This window comes from Trifolium pratense, linkage group LG5 (assembly GCF_020283565.1).
Source record: "Trifolium pratense cultivar HEN17-A07 linkage group LG5, ARS_RC_1.1, whole genome shotgun sequence".
Classification (NCBI taxonomy): domain Eukaryota; kingdom Viridiplantae; phylum Streptophyta; class Magnoliopsida; order Fabales; family Fabaceae; genus Trifolium; species Trifolium pratense.
This window is the reverse complement of record NC_060063.1, coordinates 41,168,569-41,191,799: the sequence shown is the minus strand read 5'-3', so window position 1 is coordinate 41,191,799 and position 23,231 is coordinate 41,168,569. Positions and strand designations below refer to the sequence as shown.

At 35.8% G+C, this 23,231-nt stretch overlaps 5 protein-coding genes across 5 annotated transcripts; 3 read left to right on the top strand and 2 right to left on the bottom strand.

Annotated features, from left to right (window-relative positions):
- The first annotated feature begins 2,415 nt into the window (after positions 1 to 2,415).
- Positions 2,416 to 3,999, top strand: LOC123883174 (protein MAIN-LIKE 2-like). Its single transcript, XM_045931910.1, has 2 exons — positions 2,416 to 3,009; positions 3,111 to 3,999. Exons 1-2 carry the CDS (start codon positions 2,587 to 2,589, stop codon positions 3,597 to 3,599), a joined length of 912 nt encoding a protein of 303 aa, XP_045787866.1. The 5' UTR covers positions 2,416 to 2,586; the 3' UTR covers positions 3,600 to 3,999.
- Positions 4,000 to 4,518: 519 nt separating this feature from the next.
- On the bottom strand, positions 4,519 to 4,911 carry LOC123886676. Its single transcript, XM_045935972.1, has one exon. The coding sequence runs from the start codon at positions 4,909 to 4,911 to the stop codon at positions 4,519 to 4,521; it is 393 nt and encodes a 130-aa protein (XP_045791928.1).
- Positions 4,912 to 6,358: 1,447 nt separating this feature from the next.
- On the bottom strand, positions 6,359 to 8,878 carry LOC123886675 (PKS-NRPS hybrid synthetase cheA-like). Its single transcript, XM_045935971.1, has 2 exons — positions 7,088 to 8,878; positions 6,359 to 6,949 (listed from the first exon to the last, which is right to left on the bottom strand). Exons 1-2 carry the CDS (start codon positions 8,876 to 8,878, stop codon positions 6,359 to 6,361), a joined length of 2,382 nt encoding a protein of 793 aa, XP_045791927.1.
- A 2,035-nt stretch (positions 8,879 to 10,913) lies between these two features.
- On the top strand, positions 10,914 to 14,578 carry LOC123885397 (O-fucosyltransferase 36-like). The gene is made up of 3 exons (XM_045934673.1): positions 10,914 to 12,356; positions 12,898 to 13,147; positions 14,162 to 14,578. Exons 1-3 carry the CDS (start codon positions 11,164 to 11,166, stop codon positions 14,336 to 14,338), a joined length of 1,620 nt encoding a protein of 539 aa, XP_045790629.1. The 5' UTR covers positions 10,914 to 11,163; the 3' UTR covers positions 14,339 to 14,578.
- A 1,448-nt stretch (positions 14,579 to 16,026) lies between these two features.
- LOC123884734 lies at positions 16,027 to 20,033 on the top strand. The gene is made up of 8 exons (XM_045933908.1): positions 16,027 to 16,492; positions 16,582 to 16,646; positions 16,746 to 16,844; positions 17,461 to 17,508; positions 17,657 to 17,726; positions 17,881 to 17,952; positions 18,719 to 18,844; positions 19,686 to 20,033. Exons 1-8 carry the CDS (start codon positions 16,283 to 16,285, stop codon positions 19,830 to 19,832), a joined length of 837 nt encoding a protein of 278 aa, XP_045789864.1. The 5' UTR covers positions 16,027 to 16,282; the 3' UTR covers positions 19,833 to 20,033.
- Positions 20,034 to 23,231: the final 3,198 nt, after the last annotated feature.

Below are 23,231 nucleotides of genomic sequence, written 5' to 3'. Positions count from 1 at the left end.
TAATTAAGTTTTCAATGTTTTGTGTTGTTGGAATTTTTCAGGTTTTAAAGAGCACGCTGCGTTGCCAAGCTAGCGGTAAAAAGGATATAAACATCGTCAAACCGCCTCGTAGTGAGAGGTGGTTTTGGGATCCAATTGAAGCATCGGGATTGGAGCCGCTTACTGTAACACCCTAACCCATACTACCCTTAAAAACGTAATTTTAAAAACTTTTCAACAAGTGTAAAGGCAGAGTGTCACGCGGTAATTAAAACACAAGCATACACACAGAGCGTCATGAAGTTTAACATGAAAAGCAACAGCGGATTCAATCACACCAAGCATGCATATATATACATATATATATACATAAGTCATATTCATCCCTAAGGATGTCACTTATACAAGAACTAGCATATCAAAAAGGTAACACCGATATACGATGAAAGCCAAGCGAAAACCCCGACTCGATGTTACATTACCAGAGCATTTACTATTTACAACCTCTAGTCAAAAGCTAGTACTAAAAGGAGAAATCTATGCTAAGTCTCCTCACCAAAAGGTACTTCAACACCAAGCTAAAACAACAGTCTAAACGTCGGCACAGTCCTCAGCCTGAATATCTGAACCCCCAAAGGTCCAGCAAATAACACAAAGCAGAGAGTTAGAAAACATAATCGCATAACATACGAGCATAAGAAAGGTCTTACACTTTCGAACTACATCATACATATTCTAACTCACGCCAAAACATCTCACTAAACAATTATCAATTAATAAAGTTCAACACAATTCAACCAGATAATGTCACATATCATTTATCAAATATATGCGCATTTACCCTAAGGTATCTAATGCCAATCAATTCACTGTCATGCCATCCCTAGACATAACTAAATGCATGTGGTACCAAGGTGTCTCACCAACGGTGGACCAAGAACAGTTTTATATCTTGCTGGATATGTCGGAACTTACCGAACCATCTTATCTCCCTTGGATAAGCCAACACAGTTTTATATCCTGTTGGATAGCAACTCCGGACTCATGGATTCATCTAATCCGATCCTCGGCTTCATTATGGACACATAATCCATTTTCGTTATTGGAACCCAAGTTTCCAATGTTCACATACAATCATGAATGCATGTATGCATACACATATCAACCATATGATATTCTCTAGCTCGAAGCTACTCTTTTATGAATGCGGGAACACAATCCTAACACATTCACTTAACATTACAATTTAATGCCAAAACATCACATTGCTCATTTTAAGCTACAACTTATTGCATACACGTTTATCAATCATATAACGATTAACAATAAGCATTAACAGTATCAACATGTATCAACAATCATGTAAGGATACTCTTAAACCATGTTACAAGTGCCTAATCACACTTACAAACATCAACAAAAATTGCTGTCACCGAGGCCTTCGCTAAGCGAAGCCTCAGCGAGACATGGCGAACCTCACCAGGAAGTCACCTGCTCATGGCGAGCATTGGCGAGCTTCAGCGAACTATTCGCTGAGCGAAGGCTTAGCGAGCCTACGCGAACATCACCAGGGGATCACCTGCTCATGGCGAGCATTGGCGAGCTTCAGCGAACATGTTCGCTACAGCGAACTCCTGGTCGCTTAGCGAACTATACCAGAAAAATATCTGTTCTTGAGTTTCAATAAGGCGGTTTAACATTGAATCAACTCAAAAATTCATTCAAACATGTTATAAATTCTTATAAACAGCTATTTCAAGCATATATGGTATCAAGGAATATTAATCATCCCTTCCAAACATCCAAATACCTCTAACAATCAAAATCATGCCAATTTCTTGGGTTTTAAGCAACTTTCATAAACTTTTTCAACATGATCCAAACACATGCATATTTTTCATGAAATCAAGCTAGTGATTAACACATACAAAGTGATGATGATGAACATCACACTCACATACAAAAGCTTAATCAAAAGTCTAAAAGAAATTGAGTGGGAGAGTTCGGGAATGGAGACATAGACACTCTCCCCTTTCCTTGCCACTCAAGAATCATGAATTCTAATCTCTTACCTTAAGCAAAGATGATGATCCAAGCCTTTCCTCTCCTCTCTTGCTCGTGATTCTCCTAGCCAAAACCCTAGCTTAGCTTTGCTCTTGCTCTTACTCACTCAAAACTCAAAGAAATGAATTGTGATACTATTCATGTGTTTGACTTGCTACTTATACTACTTTCCATTGTCATGAACCAAGCCCAAATGGCTTAGGCCCAATGCCTCTCACGCCCATTAAGCCCAAAACAACGGTTCTCGCGTCTAATAACTTACGCTCGGCTAAATAATTATTCGCCGCTCACTAAAATAATAAAAGCCAATTGATAAATAAAATAACATTTAATAAAATATACGAATACGAAAAATGGGTCGTTACACTTACCCGTGTCAATTTTAGCGTACTTGACTATGGGGTTATATGGGCATTTGTTGAAAGATGGCATCCGGAAACAAGTACTTTCCACCTTCCGTTAGGTGAGCTCGGCATCACATTGGACGATGTACAATGTCTGTTACATCTTCCAATCCAAGGAAAGTTTTTGAACCATACGAAGATGTCAAGGGGAGAAGGGGCTGACATGGTTAGTTCATATCTAGGAGTTGAGCGAGAGGAGATTGATATGGCATTTGCCGAGACCAACGGGGTACATTTGAAGCATAGTACTCTGCAAACTCTATACACAACAAACCAGACGTCTGCCGAAAGAGCGATTGCTGAAAATAAGCCGGCGCATGTTGTTAGGCTTTACAGGGAGAGGAGCGTAAGGGCTTTTATGCTACATTTGGTCTGTTGTACCATATTCAGCAACAAGAGCAGTTACTACGCGGATGTTGTGTATTTGCAGTACTTTCAAGATTTGTCATGCGTTCATGAATGGAATTGGGGTACTGCTGCTCTTGTTCATCTGCAGCATTATTTGGATCACGGGTCTGCGGTTAGCACGACTCAGATGGCTGGCTACATGTCATTTCTTCAGGTAAAAATATATGAGCGTTATATAAGATATTATTTGTATTTGTCTAAGTTGTCACATAGACTATGTTTGGCTATAATGAATCTTGTTCGTCATACTTTCAGGGATGGATTATTGCGCACTTTCCGAGACTTAGTGTGTGGGTGGAGGCTCCTAGATATACAGCGAACATGCCACTAAATTCAAAGGTTGTTCATGGGCAAGGACATAAGGATGCAGCTGGATATAGAAGCAGTTTGGACAATATTCAAACTTACGATTGCGTGTTCAGCCCGTATGATGCCCACCGACAAGTGCGACCTTTGATAAATGCATGTTGGTTTTCTGGATGGTTAAGGTGTGGTAAATTGAAAGCCAAGCATTTGCCGGAACGTGTGCTAAGACAATTTCAACATGTGCAAGGCATTCCAAGAAACCCGAGTATGTCTGCAACGCCGGGGATGAACTTGTGTGAGATAGATCGTGTGTTTACGGAAGAGTTGGAGCTGAGGATGATAGATGAAGAGATGAGGGGTCGGCCTGTTACAAGCCCGTGGGACACTGAACCCGGATATATGTCATGGTTTTATAGAGTGTCGCATCCAGTTATGTGACCCGTAGAAGCTCCTGAATCACCACCAAGGCCACCTAATTTAGAGGTGTTAATAGAGGCGGCGGAAGCAAGAAATGACCCGAATCTAATGCAAGTTTGCCGGAGTGTCAAGGTTGAGGTCGAAAGGGCAGTTCGCGATGGTGAGGCGGTTGAAGGAACTCCAATTCATGGTACTTTGCAGCGGATTCTGAATTTGTTTAATCCGATACTTGCTTATAGGCGAATTAAGCGGGGGAAGGGGACACACTACCACACTCGGGGGTAGACTTTGTTTGTTTTTGTAACTTTAATGTTGACGTGGTTGTTTATAAACTCTGATGTTTGTTTTTATTTTTGATGTAACTTTGATTATGACAATCGGATGTAGTACACTACGTATTTTAGTATCGTTTAATTCGTAATTTGTTACCGGTTGTTACGTTTTTTATTAATCGCTAAAATATTTTTAGATTTGATGGTTAATATGTTGATGCTCTGTCATATATAACATACTAAAATGTGTTATAAACAGGTTTGGACCTCAAATGTGTAGAGGTGGTGCAAGGCAGAGACTACATTGACTGGTTTTTTGGCCTGATATACTTCGGTTTATACGGCTCGAAATTGTTTGAATTCCCAGTAATTTCGGGTTGTATCAATCGAAGCTTATGTTTCGGTTTCTGCGGGTCGAAATAAGTTATATTTTTGCGAAATTCATGTATATAGGGGGTATAAAAGACATGATGGGGGGGATTGAAGAATGGTAGGATTTAACTCGATATTAAAATTGTTTCGATAAACTTGTAATATTTAAATTTATTAAAATTGTTTCGATAAAACTCTAATATTGAAACGAACTTTAATACTAAAACGAAATTAGACAAATCAAACACAATAAACGGAAATTAGGAATTACATCGGAATGAAATTGTTACAACGCATCAAATGGAAACATGATTTCGATCTTCCGGACGAACAAGGCTAGCAAGGATGGCTTCGACAGATCTTGTCAGCGTTGCATCTAATTCGATAGGCCCCCTGTTGCTATACTGCTTGAAAATTGAGAACATAGTTTGAATATCATCATTGTTTTCAAGCATCATATCGGTGAAGGTAATGCGTCCGTCGGAACCGATCGACGGCTTACGGTACTTGAGACTTGAAACTGTTCTGTTATCGTTCTGGTTGTTGGTGGTACGATTCAGCTCGTTCAGTTGTTGTTTCAGACCATCGAACGTTTCATCATCGTTAATGCGAAACAAAATTGGTTTTTCGTGGTTGAAGTAAACTGCTGCAAGGGTAGATCTCATGCGTTGTGTGAGTGAGACATCCATTTTTTTGTGAGTTGAGTGTTGAAAAAAGATGTGGTAATGTACATTAATTTATAGATCATATTGTTGCACATTATTGTGGTAGGTGATGGTTAATGTGGTAGGTGAAGTTTAAATGTGGTAGATAGGGTTTAAATGAGTTAAGTGAAGTTTAAATGTGGTAGATAGGGTTTAAATGAGTTAGGTGAAGTTTAAATTGTGTTTAATTAATTCTTAAATTGATTAATTAAAAAACTTACAACTTACAATTTTAATTCAAACATTCATTAACTGAAAATTACGTAACATAATATAAAATTCAACAACAACATAAACGGAAAATCAAAACATAAACGGAAAATCAACAACATAAGGTAGCATACAAACGTGGATATTTCGGATCAATTTCAATCCAGTCGAACATTTTTCTCACATCTTCATCATCTTTCAACTCTTTCCATTCGTATTTCCGTGGTGCATCATCATATCCTCCAACATGGTCAGCTGCCAAATCGATATATGACTCATAATACGCTAGTTTGTCTATTTTGATTTGTCTAGCGTATTTGAAGCGATACATGGCTTCAATCGTATTTTTGATAGTTTGAAGAGTTGTTAAAGTGTTTTTCAAATCAACGCAGAACAACTCGTCGTTACCGCGAAACTTGATTGAAAATGGATAAGAAGTCGCTAAATTGTTTTTAACAAACCGTTTTGAAGTACTCATTTTGTAGAAAACGATTTCAATTATTTTCTAACTCTCCCTATACGTATTTATAATACATAGAAATCAATAATATCCACATATATTGTCGGTGCAATATCGACCACGAAAATATTGTCGGTGCAATATCGACCACAAAATATTGTCGGTGCAATATCGACCACAAAAAATTGTCGGTGCAATTTCGATCATTTTTCACATGAATACCTACCTTTCTTCAATCCCCCCCATCAAGTCTCTTATACCCCCTATATTCTGTTTCGCAAAATTTAAATTTATTTCGACCCGCAGAAACCGAAACATAAGTTTCGATTAATAAAGACCGAAATTACTGGAACATTTCGGTTGATAAAGCTCGAATTATGCAGAAACAAGGCCAGGCTATGCAGAATCACTTGCAGAACCACCTCAAAATCGTCGAGGTCAAAACCTGTTTTTTCTTTCAATTCATTTCCAATATTATATCAGGCTAAATACAATTTGTTACAACATTTCATAACCAAAGTTTCATATTCATATTTCATAACAATAATACCAAAGTTCAATATACAATAATACCACATTTCATAACCAAAGTTCATGAGTAAATTGCGCATACAAAGTTAATATGTTACAACGCATAATCGGCATGGTATACATCACAAAATAATGCGCTTAGCTACCCTTTCAAAAAATAGTGCGCTTAGCTACCATTTCAAAAAATAATGCAATCTCAGCTCAGTATCGAACAACTCCACATATGATTCCTTATGCATGTTTACTCCTTCTCGGTGGTGGGAAAAGTGCATCCGTGACATACTTGTAACGCTCAGTATCGAACAACTCCACATATGATTCCTTATGCAATCTCAGCTCCCTCTCCATGTTCAGTCTGATCAACTCAAAATCTTGTTGATTTCCTTTTTGGTGCAAAGCTACCACACGGTATCCACAATAACCGTCACCTTCAACGTCAATAATATCTTCGATAAATGGGTGCATGAACTTCGGCATATGGTTGATAAAAGGAATTTCAGGAGGTGCTGGAGGTGCTGGAGTCAAAGTACTGATGACGAGTTCTTTAGGCACCTCAGGCACTGTTTGTGAAGTCGACGGCTTTGACTTTGTTGGTTTCGACTGAGATGCCTGTGTAGCTGCAATATGATCATCAACATGCTCCCACCGAGACTTATCCCTGCTCGTGGATCTTGTGACACGAACTGATTTTTTCTTTCTAGCACCTTTTGTTTTGGCCTTTTGAAGCGGAGGTTTCACAGAGGTGGTTTCTGGATATGCTATGAGACGAAGTTGATTCCTAATATCATTCTTCACGCTAACATCGGCTGTTTTTAATCGTTCCTACAAAGAAAGAAAAAAAATCAAACTCATTAAAATTAATTGTATACAAAGTGTAACATTATACACATAATGTAAAATTAAAATCATAATAAAAAAGTATACGAAATGTAACCATTATATTTATGAAGGTGTAATAACCTGAATTGCTTTCCACTCAGCCAAGCAATCATAATCGTCAGCCACGTCGCCCGGTGCCGGCTCATCTTCGAAACACAGTTTCTTCCATTGAGGGTGAATCTCATCAAGTCGGATAGGTTTGTTATTTTTGATCTTCTTCGCAATCAAGCATGCACATGGCAACCCGTATGTCCTTCTCATAACACAGCCACACTTTTTGCTATCCATACCACATTCTTCGACCCTGTTTGCTTCGTCATAAATGTGATCCATAGCCTTTCTTGAGATTTTATAAAACAAGAATGCGTAAAGAGGATCATCATCGTATCTGTGTTCTGCAACAGACATACTCCGACCGAATTCACCTTGTACTTCGGTGAACTGACTTATCAACATCTTATTTATCGCTTCCCATCCTTTCACCAAGTCACCGTTACCATCCTTCAAGTAACCTTGCAACACACCATGACATGATTCAGCTCTATTCGTGGTGTGATTCCCCATGTGCATATGTTGGTCTACCCAAGCATTGACAACCCTTTCTTTATCAGTGTCTAGGACAGTCTCTTCAACATAACGCAAAAACTTTGGCCATCTCGCACAAAGCTCCCTAAACACCATAACATTGTCAGCATATTCCTTTTCCGTTGTCGACTCTAAGACATCATTAAAAGCATCGGTGATTTGATCCCACACATCAGTCTGCTTCTCATTCTCTCCATTCTTGATTTTCACAATTTCCTTCATCTTAGAGCTCACGTTCTTTTTTACATGGAAACGACAAACCATTGCAGCCGATGTTGGAAATACCTCGGAAACTGCATTCATCAGAGCCAAATCCCTATCGGTGACAATCACCTTCGGTCTAACATCCTCATTCCTTAAGAGACTGACACACTGCTCTAGAGCCCAAGTGAAGTTGTCTTCTCTTTCATTGGTAAGCCAAGCAAATCCAACATTGAAAGATCTCCCAGTTGATGTGAATCCGACAATCTCAAATAACGGCATTTTGTATTTGTTTGTTTTGTATGTCGAATCCATCAAAAGCACAGTAGGAAAAGAATTGAACAAACTTATAGATTTAGGATGTGCAAAGAAAATGTCTTGAACATGTTCGGATCCGTCTGCAACAACCGTTCTATGTTTGAAAAAATACCCGTTCTCGACAAGTCTTTTGGAGAGGTGTTGCATTTCAGTCATTGATGCCCTCATTTTAAGTTTTAATCGATGACTTAAATTGTAGAGTTGCTTTGCCGTTGTCTTGTTGTTTGGATCCCTATCTTTCAATGTGGACATTATATTCTTAGGCGGAACCAGATTCCTTGACATTTCCTCCATACATTGCCTTTCTTCCGGTTTGAGACGACCGACAATGAGATGGCCTTCAACTGCCTTGTCCAACTCGTGGTTATGTTTGCCGTTTACAACGGTCAAATGCCATGTTTTATCGGCATGACAATAACCACGGAGTCGAAATGGACAGCCGCATTTCCTCATGCCGGTTTGATCAGATTTTAGCTTCTTATTTGTTGACACGTACCGGCCTCCCCGCTCGCAATCCAACCTGAAATATTGCTTCCTCTTATCGCTGCCGTTGTCGGATTTGCCAATTACAATTGCAAACTTTAGCTTTAAGGCAATCTCCCGAGCCCATCTAATCAACTCATCTCGGTCAGGGGTTACCATTTCAGTGTAAAAATGATCCGATGTATCAATCTCATATGCAACAGGTCTAGATGGAGGTTTATCAGGTGGAACCTCAACAATTCCCGGAGCACAGATACCTAGCACAAGCTCTCGTTTGCCCGCCATAACTACATAATATAAGAGGGATAAACACATAATTAGCCACATATAATACTTAATACATATAAAATTGGTAGCACATTCTATAATCCATAACAGCCAAGGCAATGCAAGCAAAACAGATAGACCTAAGGCAATGCAATGCAATGCAAGCAAAACAGACAGTCATGGCAAGTAAAGACAGTGCAAAAATTAAAGTTCTAGTAATTTCGGTTAGTATCAACCGAATGAATCCTTCGGTTAGGCTTGGCAAGCAAACACGTTTAAACCAACACAAAACCAAAAGTTCCAGTCATTTCGATTCGTATTAACCGAAGGATTCCTTCGATTTCTATAAATCGAACGATTTTGTGTCAGAAACCTACCAACCTAGCATATATGACAGTTGAAAATAAAAGAAATTAAATGGAAGATTACCTTAATATTGTGCTTCAAATCGCCTTCCAACCCTTAGCAAACGTTCCAAACTTGATTTTAAGCAGCGATTTGAGTGAAAAACGGATTGGATTTTGGGATCTCTTTTGGTAGTGTGGGGATGAAGTATTGAAAGTGATGAAGAATGTGAGAGGTTGCTTTCTATATAAACATACTTCGATTCGTAAAACTCGAAGAAGGAAGCGAGTGGTTTTTAAAACCCGAAGTTTTTATTTTTTCGATTCGTAAAGCCCGAATTTGCTAACCGAAAATTTGGTCATTTTCGAAGGGCAAACTGGGATTTAAGGGGGGTATAAAAGAAACGTGGGGGGTGGGGAGAGAAAATATCATTTTGTTGCTCATACATTTTGGTTAGAACGTCAAAATTTTGTGTTCCTCGTCAAACGTTGGATTTGCTTCTGTCTTGTATTGTTTCTACTTTGATAAATAAAATTATATAACTTTGTTATTGTTAAAAAAAAAAGCTGCAAAAATAAACATACAATGAATATTGCTAGCTAGCAACACACTCTCTCGTACTTACATTTTAACACACTTTTATATTTTTTTTATTGGTTAAAACTCACATAGATCTTACAAAATTGTGTTGGTCACGCGTAAGTTTGTTTCTTAATTCTTTTGATCTACAATGATTTTATTAATTTTATATTATTTTCGAGGTGCTGTCAGTCGAGATAGAGGTTTTATTGAGGATGTTGTCGTGAAAAGAGTTGTCAGAATTGTCGAGTTAATTCATCTTTTTCCTAAGTTAAGAGATCCATATAGTGAGCTTCTTCTACCTTGGTCATGCATGGGTAATCGCCAAACTTTTTTCAGCATCAGAACATGCCAACCAATTACATGGAGAAGGCAACTATTTTGTTTGATAAAGAGTTGAGAGCGGCGGTTGAAAACATGTGGTTGAGGAGGCCATTCTTTGGAGACCTTCAATGGAGGATTGCTTCTTTACTCATTATGTTTGAGGGGCTAAGTTTGTATTCAGCAGTATGGGCCACCTCATATGCCTTTGTGGCTTCCAGGGCCTACTCTTGGGTTTTGCAAGATCATATATTGAGAGACAGTGAATAATGTGGTCTGGACTTGAATTTTGACAATGTTTTAGACAGTCTTTGGGATACAATTCCGACTTTGCTAGCAAGGACACCGTCTCCCTTAAAGCTCAACATGTTTTGGCGAGTATTCTTTTTGGTAAAATTGTTCTTGACATGAAAGTTGATTTTGTCATGACCATAAAGCAAAATACAGTTTTTGGGTGTTTGAAAGTGGCAAATGTTCAAGACTTTCTCCTCGCTATCTCCATTGATGGGTTAGGCCAACACATGTCCCCGGTTGAGTATCATACTATCCTTAAATACCGCCTCATGATTCAGTTATTCCCTAAGGATGAGGTTTGTATTGTTTGTCATAAAACGTGTCTCAACACTTTTGGAGAGCATGCAATTTATTGTAGGAACTTCCAAACTTTAAATACACTAGTCAAATGTGTGTTTTGAAATACTCCCTCCAATTCTTAATATAAGATAAATTTTATTTTATAAATTTATTGAAAATATAATGTATTTAATCATATTATTAGTTTATATGAATGTAAAATATAATATGTTTTATGTGCAACAGTGCAAGTAAATTGTCATTTCATTTTGAACAACCGACACGTTCTCTTTTGCTTCTACTCTACTTCTCACATTCTTCATCAAATCTCTAACTCGCTCACACTTCCAACTCACTCTCTCCAACCCCAACGATTCACCTAACTCGCTTACTTATACATTATTTCTAACCACCGAGACACTCACTCACTAACCCACTCATTCCTTGACTCAATCGCCACCGTGGCTCATCACAAACCAATACAAATGGATTCCTCTTCCGACGAAGAAGACGACCACCACCACCTCATCAACCAAAACTCAACAAAACCTCGAACTCCTCCCTCCATCACCACCACCTCCGCCGCAGCATTTCACGTCGAAGATCTCAACTCACGACTCCGGCGAACCAATTTCACCTTCCAGAAAAAGTACATTATCGCCATTTTCGTTATCCTCATCGTCGTTCTCCTATTCTCAATTCCTAATCTCCGTGGTTACTTCTCCACCGCATCATTCATCTCCGATTCAATTTCCGATAAAATGAAGGAATCTGAATTACGCGCCATTTACCTCTTGCGTCAACAACAACTCGCTCTTTCCACCGCTTTCAACGATTCCGATATCGAAGATCTGAAATCTGCACTGTATAAGCAAATTTCAATCAACAATGAAATTCAACAGATTTTGTTGAATCCGCATAGAACAGGCAAATTGATTGATCCTGAATTCAATTTCCGAAAATTGAATTTTACTAGTGGAAATTATGATAGGTGTAGAACAATTGATCAGAATTTATCAAAGAGAAAAACAATTGAATGGAACCCTAAAAATGGGAAATTTTTGGTAGCTATTTGTGTTTCGGGTCAAATGTCAAACCATTTGATTTGTTTGGAAAAGCATATGTTTTTTGCTGCTCTTCTTAATAGGGTTTTGGTGATTCCAAGTTCTAAAGTTGATTATCAATATGATAGAGTTGTTGATATTGATCATATTAATAAATGTTTAGGGAAAAAAGTTGTTATTTCTTTTGATGAATTTTCTAATGTTAAGAAGAATCACATGCATATTGATAAGTTTCTTTGTTATTTCGCTTTGCCGCAACCTTGTTATTTGGATGATGAGAAGGTGAAGAAGTTGAGTGGTTTGGGTTTTTCGATGAGTAAACCTAAGGCTGTTTGGGATGATGAGGATACTCGGCATCCGAAGAAGAAGACTGTTCAGGATGTTTTGGCTAAGTTTTCTTATGATGATGATGTTATGGCGATTGGTGATGTTTTTTATGCTGAAGTGGAGCATGAATGGGTTATGCAACCGGGTGGACCGATTGCTCATCAATGCAAGACTCTGATTGAACCTAATCGCCTTATTTTGCTTACTGCTCAGCGGTTTATTCAGACATTCCTTGGAAGGAATTTCATTGCGTTGCATTTTCGGAGACATGGTTTTTTGAAATTCTGGTGCAACTTTTATTCCCTTTCTCTTTTAATTTCGCATTAGATTATGGGCTGTATGAATTGATGACCTGAGTTTGATGTGTTAGAGTAAACTCTTGCCTGCTTCTGCATTATATTTTTTTAAAATGAACTGAATTCAAATACCATGTGATCAGTGATTCCTCACATTTATATAGTCGACAGCTCAAATTTGTCGAATCAAGATCAGCTCTGATTTTAAGCTAAGAGAATTAGCTTTGAAAGCAAACATGAAGTCAAAGCGGTTCTATCTTGATCCAACGCTTTTGAGATGTTAACTACGTGAGTGCATGTAATTTCTGACTGCAGGGATCCAAATTCGAATGAATTGCCAACTGCATTTTCATGGCTCATGAGTCATGATTATTTTTTTGTTTGTTTCATTCAATGCTCAGCACAATCTTATTTAAATAATGTAAAAAGTGATGTGTGTAAGGCTTTTGTCTCGTGAGAAACTATCCTGCAATTTTCTCACTCTATTTCCCTTTTATCAGATTGACTTACTTATCCATTTTTATGTTTACAGTAATGCTAAAAAACCAAGTTGCTTTTACCCCATCCCTCAAGCAGCAGATTGCATCTTAAGGGTGATTGAAAGGGCCGATGCACCCATCATATATCTTTCTACGGATGCAGCAGAAAGTGAAACTGGTCTGCTTCAGAAACTGGTTGTGCTAAATGGCAAGCCTGTTCCACTTGTAATTCGGCCAGCCCGGAATTCAGCAGAAAAGTGGGATGCTTTGTTATACAGACATGGTATTGAGGGAGATTCACAGGTGAGATGACAGTGCTTCCTTTTTTTTTTCTTCATGTCTGATCATTAAGGTTACAATTCACAATTGAAAATTGGTAACTTGGAACTATAAAACTTTTACCATAGCTTAGAGAAGAGTTGGATTCATTGTGTGTTTATTCGAGGTAGTCTTATCTTGTATTTACAAAAGACTGATTTCATGACTCAAGCTCGTCATGCTGCCATTTCATGACTCAAGCTCTTTCATGATTTCAAGACTAAAACTTTTACCATAGCTTGCTTAGTAAATGAAATCTTATTATTCTCAGCCTGTCCTGCTGCTATAAAAAACTGTCTGGAGGAAAATAAAAATTTAAGAACTGTAGGCCCTATGGTATTTAACTTTGCTGTTGTTAAGAAATCCCACATCGGATGTGAAATAGCCTGAAGATGGATTTATAAGTAGAGGCTATCCTCACTTTACAAGCCGGTTTTCAAGGGTCGAGTTAGGCCCAACTCCCAATTCTAAGAGTTGCCATTAGTCGCCTAACTTGTCTTGTTGTGGGATTGGCTTCAGGCCTGAGAATAAGTTTGAGAATCCAGTCAAATTTGGGTTGATTTGGTGTAGTTGCCGGAATTGTTTGCAGGCTCATAATGAAAGGATAATGTTCATATTGAATTGAACTAAAAACAATTTGGGACTTTTGTATGAACTTATAATTGAATAAGAATATAATACTTCTTCTCTAGCTTACACCTTTTCTCTCTTTATTGATTTGGCTGTTTTCTATCTTCTCATATATTCGTATATCATTGGTATATTTTTAAAGAATAATGCTTAGTTTAACTGTAGGTAAAAACTTTAGCACAAAAGCTAAGTGCCCAATTTTTAAATCACCTCTACTCATATTCTCAGTTTCTCACTCAATTTCATCCATGTGTATCTGTCAAACCACTTAGTTGCTATTTCATGTTTAACTATTAGTAGGAAATAGTAAAACTACTCTCTTTCAATTTATATTTGGTGATGTTCATTATGAATATTTTCACACTGAAGGTCGAAGCTATGCTGGACAAGACTATATGTGCCATGTCTAGTGTGTTCATTGGAGCACCAGGTTCCACTTTCACCGAAGACATCCTGCGATTGAGAAAGGACTGGGGATCAGCATCGTTGTGTGATGAGTACCTTTGCCAAGGTGAAGAACCGAATATTGTAGCGGAAAATGAATGAAAGATCAAAGATAATGATGGTTTTCTTGTGTAGTGGCTCAGGACCAGACATTTGATTGTCCTACCTTAGGTTTGGCTGTATTTTTCTCATATGAGTAGTCTTGTATGATATTAGAATTAGCGATTTTATTGATAACTTTTGCTTGTTATATACATAATTCTTTTCTCACATTGATTGTAATTTGTAAAATATATACACGATGATTCTGAATTTTGCCACATAACAGTTGTGGCATTTCAACTTCCCATTTCTCTTCTCATTTGAAATGAACCTTACCCATATATAGCTTTCAACTGTTTCATTAAACAGAAGGAGAAGCTCAAAAACGTATTTAATATTTTTGAAAATGTAGGGAAAATGTTTAGCATTATGAAAGCATCTCACTGTAAAGTTAATGTAAGCACATTGAATCTCTGGCTTTTATCCTATAATTTCTGGTATAAAGTTAATGTTGTGCATTAGTAGTATACTGTGTCCAAAGTGGATTTCACCCATCCAAACCTTTACTCAACCACTCTTAGGTGTGGAACTGCGTGCTCTTTGCACCGCAGTGAATCCAGATCCATTTTTTGTGGCCATAATATATATACAAAACATCATGAGTCCAAATTGAGGATATTTTGAGATTTTTGGGGAGCCTGAGAGCAAAACTAACTTACGGAGCCTAAAAACAATTTTCCGTCAATGTTGATATATGGTATAGCATTTTAGAAGTTCCATACTCCATTAATCTCTTTGATCCATAAACAACAAGGAAAATTTTATAGTTGGAAAGTAGCACATATTATACGATCTATTGTGGACCAATACATCCATAGTTAGTGGCTTAAAATTTTACCAATGATGAATTGGTCCAAGAGGTAAGGGTATTAGTCCCCTTAAATATGTGGTCAGGGGATTCGATTCCTGGCTCGGTTGGGGGGGGGGGGGACCCACCTTTGTGTGCCCCACAGGTTTCTCGTGGAGATTAGTCATATTCAGCTACATTTGTAAGATTTACAACGACTCCATCCACTATCGATTTGCAATCAAGTTCGATGGTAACGCGCCAAATACCCAACTCTCTTAGCCACAATATTGCTTCATAATATAATCCAATAGCTTCAACCTCATCTTGAGGTGGTATATTTACCTCTTTCCGTAACGACTTGGCCTTCACAATCTCTTTTCTCGTCTCGGATACACATGCCAATTTTGTAGCCTATAACTTGGCCAAAAATTACAGCATCTACATTACACTTTAACTCTCCCGCTTTACACCACTTGTTAACGTTGCCTCAAATACACATAAATTGTGTTGTGAAAAGAAAAAAAAAAAGAAGAGACATACAAATAAAACGAGGCGTTGAATAAGTGTATGAGAATGAAAGATTTTCAAATATCACCGTTATAAATTTTAGTAGTCTACACCTCCTGAGTCAGGGTTCTAGTTCTGCCACTGAGTTGAGAGTCGCAAGTTTTTGAATTCACGTCCTGCAAACATATATCCATGTTGCGAGAATGAAAGATGAGTCAGGGTATGGTTCTGCCGAGTTGAGAGTCGCAAGTTTTTGAATTCACGTCCTGCAAATATATATCCATGTCGCAAGAATGAAAGAAAATTCTAGTATTTATTAAAAAAGAAAAAAAAATTAGATTTATAAATACATCTATATTATAAATTAGATACATTGATGCAAAGATTACACATCGTTAGGTTTTGGAACAATCTAGAAAGTAAAAAAAAGAAAAGAAGCAATACGTTAGTACCAATTCATAGTGCAAAAGGCTACATTACTCCATTTGTGGACCACAACCGCAAACCCCGCCGCTTTTCACATTCTTCATTACATTCTCTTTTTCAATCTCATTTTTTCTTCTTCCTCACTTCACCGCTACCACCTACATTTCTCACTTTCTTCATTATTAGGGTTTTTCACTCATTAGGGTTTTTCATTTTTCACCATGAAAGCCAAATTGATCGTTTTCCCAATTCGAGGAAGAAACTGGTGTTTCTCCAGATCCATTGATCACACTCTCTCTGCTTCTTCTTCTTCTTCAACCGCTTCATCTCAATCGCCTTCATCTCTCAAACAACTATGGAAATCCATTAACACTGGTGATAAACCCATTAACGCAAAAGCTGAACTTTTTACTGATTACGTCGCTAACAAGGTCACATTTTTAACATTTCTTGCAAATTTCTCTTTCTGGGTATTTCATTTTCTTGTTCATTCCTCATTTTTATTATGATTTTGATGCAGATGAATAATGGTTGGGTTGGTTTGGAAAAGGCACCTGATGGATCTTTCAAGAAGAAGATTCATGGGTCAGTGATTTTCTTTTTTGCTTCATTATTATTGTCAAGTTTTGTTCTTTTGGGAAATTTTTGTTCTTGATTCTTAAATGTGGTTTTGGGTTTTTGCAGATTAGGGTTATGGCTTTTGTCTAGGGTTAAGCCATCAGAGATTTTTTTGAAATCTATATCAAAGGAAGTTACTGGTGTTGAAGTCATTTACCCATCAAGGTTGGTATTTAATCATAATAATGTGTTGTTCTGTTTGGTTTTTTTGCTGTTAAAAATGTTCCTTTCGCATTAGGGTTCTTAGGTCCTTATTTGTGATGGATATATTGAGTGATCATAGATACATAGTTTTCTTATTTAGTTTTGGAAAATGATAATTGTTACGAACAAGTAAAAGACAAACACGCGGAGGCATATTTAAGACCCATTTTAGTGCACATGTAGACTTTGGTTTCCGGCAAAAACAGAAATGATGGTTTTTTCCATTTTAAAAAGTAAAACACCTTTCTAACATTACCTTTCTTGTGTGAAGTGTTGGTAATATTTAGCACTTCTCTTCAGTTTTTGATGTTATTCAATCCATGTTCGATTCTTTGATGTTTAATGTGGAACTGTATGGACTGTGAAATGAGAGACATGATTGTGTATTCTTGGTGCTTTTCTGAGAGAATCAGCTTAGTTTTTATCTATTTGTAGATTTTGAAGTTGGTAAAGTCTGTGGAATAATTTTGATTCTAATGTCATATGTGGGGACATAATGTGGATGAAGAACAAAATTTATCATAGTATTTTTGCTTCTTTTAGCTTTTGTTTTACGTCAATTGTGATTTTTTTGCAGCTTGAATGCTCAACTTGTTCGTCGCAGACTAAGACATATTGCGATGAGGTAATAATTCTCTCTCTTTCCTCACACATGATGTTGTTGGAACAAATTACTGTGTTAAACTGAAATGTGTCACTTCAGCTTGGTGATTTATTTTTAATTGCTAATATTTATTTGATATGATATAATATGAACTATTATCTGTTGACAGGGGCACAATTATACACAGGAAATTCTTTTATGGTTCAATTTCATTGATTCCATTGTCATCTGCATTTAGCGTACGTATGTGTTCCGTGAATGTTAATTGCGTATATAGTATGTCTTTTTGCAATGATTCTTCTATTCTATAGATTGTGATTATGCCCTTTAGTTTAATGTTTAGTTATTTCTTTGCTTCACTGGATAATAATTCATATTAATTTTAAATTTCAGGTTTTACCTTTGCCTAATGTCCCATTCTTCTGGATTTTATATCGCTCGTATTCTCATTGGAGGGCCCTTCAGGTTTGTACTGTTGATAAATGTGCTTGGCACTTGCATTTTATTATTTTCCCTCTCTCATTTATGTTATGTTGCCTGTTTTTGCCATCGCAATCAGGGACTTTCCTTTTGCCTGTCTCAACATTCAAATTTTCAATTAAGAGCTTTGTTTTTATAGATGTCAGTGTTTTTAAATAGTGACTGCGGTGGTGCTATAGCGTAGTGGAATTTGAACTAATCACTGTTGTCCCGCAATATGCATTTTCGTAGAAAATGTTGTCAAATAGTGGTGCCATAGCTCAGTTGTTGCATAGCGGAATTTGAACAAACCTCTATTTTTATGTGATTCGCAATTGATTACACTATTCTTGCCAAACTCAGAAAAACAAGACTTCAAATCTGTCCAAGGATGCCGGTTATTCCTTGAAATAATGAGGGCTTCCTGCTATATATTGAAGCTTATTGTTCCTTTAATCTTCACAAGATGTTTATTTGTAAATCCAATTGACCCACTTATATCTGCGTTAAATTTAGGGTGGTGGTACTGTAAATCACAGAATTACCAATGCTAAACGAAAATCGTTTTATTTTGAGGAAATTAAAGAAGCTATACTGTTCTTGAATAGTTGTCAATTTGTCATGGAGGATTATTCATTGATGTTGTCCTTACATTAGGATGTTGTCATTTATAGTCCTTTGGTTTTTCATATATTGTTTGGAGCTTGGCTTCTAAGTTCTTTTATCTTGATTTTTGCTTAATAATCTGCTCGGTTTTATCTTCAATTATCAGGGAAGTGAGAAGCTGTTTCAACTAGTCTCAGATAGCGGCAAGTCATCAAATACTTGCACCGATAAGAAGGAAACTGAGCATGATGACTCCAAAAATGAAAGTCTTGTTTCACGTGAACCAAATTGGGTAAGTATACATATTCTTTTCTAATATTAATTGAGATATTGGAAATTCTTTTCTAATATTAATTGAGATATTGGAAAGTGTTAAACAATTACAAATATGCTCCGCATTTGTTAGTCTCTTTAAATTATTTCATGCATAAGCTAAAATATTTTTTTTAAAAGCTTTTGGCATATTCATTCATTGTGTTGGTTTACAATACTTTTTTATTTACTGCTGACCAATTTAAAATTATGTAATTTGCATTTCTTGTCGTCACCTTTCTTATCTTTTGGTACATCAGATATGTAATCATCTATATTTTTTTAGTTTATCGCCATGTTATTCTCTAAACTTATAGTGGTCTAACAATTTGGTCCTTGAAAATGAAATCTTTGATCACATTAGTCTCTAGGGTGATTAGGACCTAGATTGATTGACCCAAAAAGACGAGTGATTGAGGATTTTCAAGCTTAGAAATTATTTTGGAATTTCATTAATTCAGTGGTCAAATTGTCCGACACATAATTTGAGAGACTAGATTAGTGATTTACTCTTTTTATTGCCATCGAGTCTTAGAATAGGCATGCCGATTGAGCTACAAGTTTATTGACCATACCATTGGTCTTTCACATGCATGCACAGAACCACAGAATCCCATAACTTGTTATTTTGGTGAACAATCTCTCTACATCTTGTGGTTATGCACTTTTTGCTTAAGGAACAAGTCGACAATTTTGTCCACTTTATAATATAATCCAACTCTTAACAAATATGATAATACTATTTTATGTGCTAGCGCGTTCATATTTCATTGTCTACTTTCTTATATGTTATTTTTCTTTTTAAATGATGGATCAATTAGGTATTGAGTCCATCCCAAGAGCTTGAGAATCTTGTTCGTCGAGAAGATGGGAACGATGGCCTTAGTAGACATACCATCGAAGAAATTTGCAAGATATATGATTTGAACACCAAAGATGTTATCAAATACGAAAAGTCTATTTTTTAGTTACCACCAGATTTGTAATACAGGTTTTTGCATTTACATTTTTTGACTCGTTTTTAGGGAGACACCAACTTACTCAGACTTATCAATGAATTTCTTTGTCAATAAAGAATCTTTGACAGTACGAAGTTGTACAAAAATAGTTTTGTTTTTTGGTGAATATTAATGTGATTTGGGTATAAATATCAAATGATGTTTTTGCAATGCAGTTTATCAAATTAGAGCCATTACACATTTACACGGGCTGTTTGTATAATAACATTTTTTTGTGAATAAATAATAAACAACATACCTCTAAGTTGTTATTATATTTAAAAATTAACTGTTTCTAGACATCATTTATTAAACTTAGCTTTCAATATAATAGGTTTATATGTATGATCCCATTATTATTTTTGTGGGATGTGGGATGCTGCTATAATAAAGTTAGTTTGGGTTTAGTGACAAGTTGAAGTTTAAAGAATTATTAGTCTAGTTGAATGTTAGAGTTGAGTTAGGGACAAGAATTATTCATCCTGAATTGTTAGTTCTATTAAATTTGAGATGAGGCAAGCAATTTTGAAGTCAAAATCTAACATCATTGGTCTTCAAGAAAGATTAGGTTGGACGTGTATCTAAAGAGAGAAAATCTGCCAATTACACGAGATGTACACAAACTAAAGAGAGAAAATCTGCCAATTACAAAAAAAAAACAGAACATAGTACTTGTTGTAATTTTTATCCCTAAACCTTCATAGTGAAATGATATGTTCTCACATAGAAAAATGAACAGCAACCATGGCTAAGAGCCTAAGATTGAGCAGCTTGCACATTTATAACTTCACACAAGTAATGTGAAGTACATTGAAAATACTAAAGTGAAAACAATTAAAAGGGGTAAAAATGACATTTTTAGATTAAATTGAAATTTTTTTTTTTTAAAATAGATTAAATTGACATTAAAAATTGTAAATTTTATAGGATGTGTTCTTATAATATTATAGACATGAATACAAAAAAACCGTTTAAAAATGTGAAAGTATACAAGAGTTTGATTAAAAGTAGATACTAAAAACAATAACGGAAAAAACTTCAGACTAAAAAATGCGGAAAAAATCTGCATGGACTAAAAACGAAATTATGGGAAACTAGTGACCAAAAATATATTTAACCCATTTTAAATTAAGTTCAAAATCAAATTCTCAATCAAGAGATACGCTTACTTAAGCACACTCATTTGGACATAAAAGCACACCCATTTGGACATAAGCTTTAGGCACACACATACAAATAATATAAATAAATAAATAAAATTGTCACATCAATTCCACTTTAACCACTTTATCTTTATTTCTTTTAAATTTTTTGTGAGTGTGTCTAACAAATATAATTTGTGCCTAAGTAAGTATATCTCATCCATGATATCTAAACACCTACCCCTATTTATACAGGCGCTGGTGCGTTTTGGGTCACACAATCCTGTTCTGATTGAGTCTGTTGCTTAAGCAGCGGTTTTTTGCACTGGATAGTTCGCTACTTAAGTAGTGGACGATCAATGGTTAAAGTTTTTGGGTATTTGATGACAGTCAATGGTCAAGGACGGTGGTCAATTTTGATTGGCCACCGGTGGCGATTTCCACTTTGCTTCGGCGAATGACATTCAACCAAAAATCTATAAATTTGAACATTTTCCTTGCATTTCTTCTCACATACTCTCATAGTTTATTGTTTTTTATTTTATTTATTATTTTCATATCAATTAGTCATAACGATATCATCCATGTTCTTTGGTAACGACAGTTGAGATAGTTATGTTAATCGACGATGGACTTTTTGAGGCCTAATGAGAACGTTATGGCTAATCAAAAGAGATCCGCCAAAATTTAATTTTACTCATAGAGGGCTGATTGTCGGGGTCCCCCAAAAGTCACCTTTTATCCCCAAGAAGACAAATCGCTATGACTAAGCGAATGTAATTTTTTTTTATTTGTTTTAGGCTTAAATATGCAAAAGGTCCCTGCACTTACGGGTCATTTGAGTTTTAGTACCTGCATTTTAAAATCCTTTCATTTTGCCACTGCACTTTCATTTTACTTTAAAAATGGTCCCTGAACCCATTTTTTGTTGAAGTGACACATTTTTTTATGATGTGTCAATTTTATTTTACTTTTAAAAAATTACTTATTTAAGGGTATTTTCATCGATTCACTGCAAAATTAAACGAGTCATCAACTCTAAAGTCCAGCCAACAGTGACAGATCAGCAAAAATGTGTCATTTCAACAAAAAAAAAGGGTATGGGGACCATTTTTAAAGTAAAATGAAAGTGCAGTGGCAAAATGAAATGTTTTAAAAATGCAGGGACTAAAAATCAAATGACTCGTAAGTGCAGGGACCTTTTGCATATTTAACCATTTGTTTTATATTATAATATTTATTATTGAATTTAATGAAATCAATAAAATTATTCCTATTGAACTATCAATGTTCCAATGTAATGAAAATCGTCAATTAATTCTTTCAAACATAATTTTTGTCTTCTTCTTCTTTTTTTTTTCTCTATAAAATGGTCGTACGCTACATAAGTAGTGGATGACAAAAATTGTAAAATTTCTCATAGTTTTTTTGGGGGTGTGAAATATTATTTCGTCCAAACTTTTGGAAATTTTCATCCATCTGCTACTTATGTAACATATTGCATCCGCTACTTAAGTAACAAACATAGGTATTTTGATAATTTAGACGGACGCTTGAGAAAACATGTAGGGTGCTAAAAGAATATCTTAGAATTTCTACCCACATGACTACAAGTGCAATTTTGGAATATGATTTGAATTTAAATCCTCTAAAGTGAATAGTAAAATATAAGGTGAGAAAATCAATAGTTTTTTTTTTTTTTTTTTGAAGAAGCTCTATAATGTTTACCTTTGATTTGTAATGACTAAGATTACCCACTTTATAATCTAGAGTGAATTACTCACTTCAGAGGACCTGGATATATTAGATGAAAATTATTAAATTTTACAAATATCTTCTTAAAAGTAAATATAATAGGTGAGATGAATATTCGATTAGTATAAAAAGTATATAAAAAAGTAGACAATAGAGAGTGAATATCACGAAGCAAATATACTAGTTTGTTGAGAGATATGTGCTAAATAGAAAGAAGAAGAAAATCAGTTTGATAAAAAGAAACAAATTAAATCATCATTTATAAATAAAAAGAAACAAATGTTTGTTGAAATATTTATGTCAAATTAAATAATCATTTAAAAAAAATTGAGAATAAACATGGAGTTGGCATAATATTGATATCTATTACTAATATATTAAAATCGATTACCACCAAAGTTCTTATTTTATCCTTATTACTTATAACCACGTTGCAAGTTTTGTATCCTTCATCGTAATTTCACTAAAATAA

Bases quoted from the DNA above. Each gene is read 5' to 3' on its own strand.
- LOC123883174 (XM_045931910.1), top strand. From the start codon at position 2,587: ATGTCAAGGGGAGAAGGGGCTGACATGGTTAGTTCATATCTAGGAGTT. The intron at 3,010-3,110 runs GTAAAAATATAT...TCATACTTTCAG, and splicing joins GCTACATGTCATTTCTTCAG to GGATGGATTATTGCGCACTT.
- LOC123886676 (XM_045935972.1), bottom strand. From the start codon at position 4,911: ATGGATGTCTCACTCACACAACGCATGAGATCTACCCTTGCAGCAGTT.
- LOC123886675 (XM_045935971.1), bottom strand. From the start codon at position 8,878: ATGGCGGGCAAACGAGAGCTTGTGCTAGGTATCTGTGCTCCGGGAATT. The intron at 6,950-7,087 runs GTTATTACACCT...CTTTCTTTGTAG, and splicing joins CTGAGTGGAAAGCAATTCAG to GAACGATTAAAAACAGCCGA.
- LOC123885397 (XM_045934673.1), top strand. From the start codon at position 11,164: ATGGATTCCTCTTCCGACGAAGAAGACGACCACCACCACCTCATCAAC. The intron at 12,357-12,897 runs GTGCAACTTTTA...TTATGTTTACAG, and splicing joins CATGGTTTTTTGAAATTCTG to TAATGCTAAAAAACCAAGTT. The intron at 13,148-14,161 runs GTGAGATGACAG...TTCACACTGAAG, and splicing joins GTATTGAGGGAGATTCACAG to GTCGAAGCTATGCTGGACAA.
- LOC123884734 (XM_045933908.1), top strand. From the start codon at position 16,283: ATGAAAGCCAAATTGATCGTTTTCCCAATTCGAGGAAGAAACTGGTGT. The intron at 16,647-16,745 runs GTCAGTGATTTT...GGGTTTTTGCAG, and splicing joins TTCAAGAAGAAGATTCATGG to ATTAGGGTTATGGCTTTTGT. The intron at 17,953-18,718 runs GTTTGTACTGTT...TTCAATTATCAG, and splicing joins CTCATTGGAGGGCCCTTCAG to GGAAGTGAGAAGCTGTTTCA.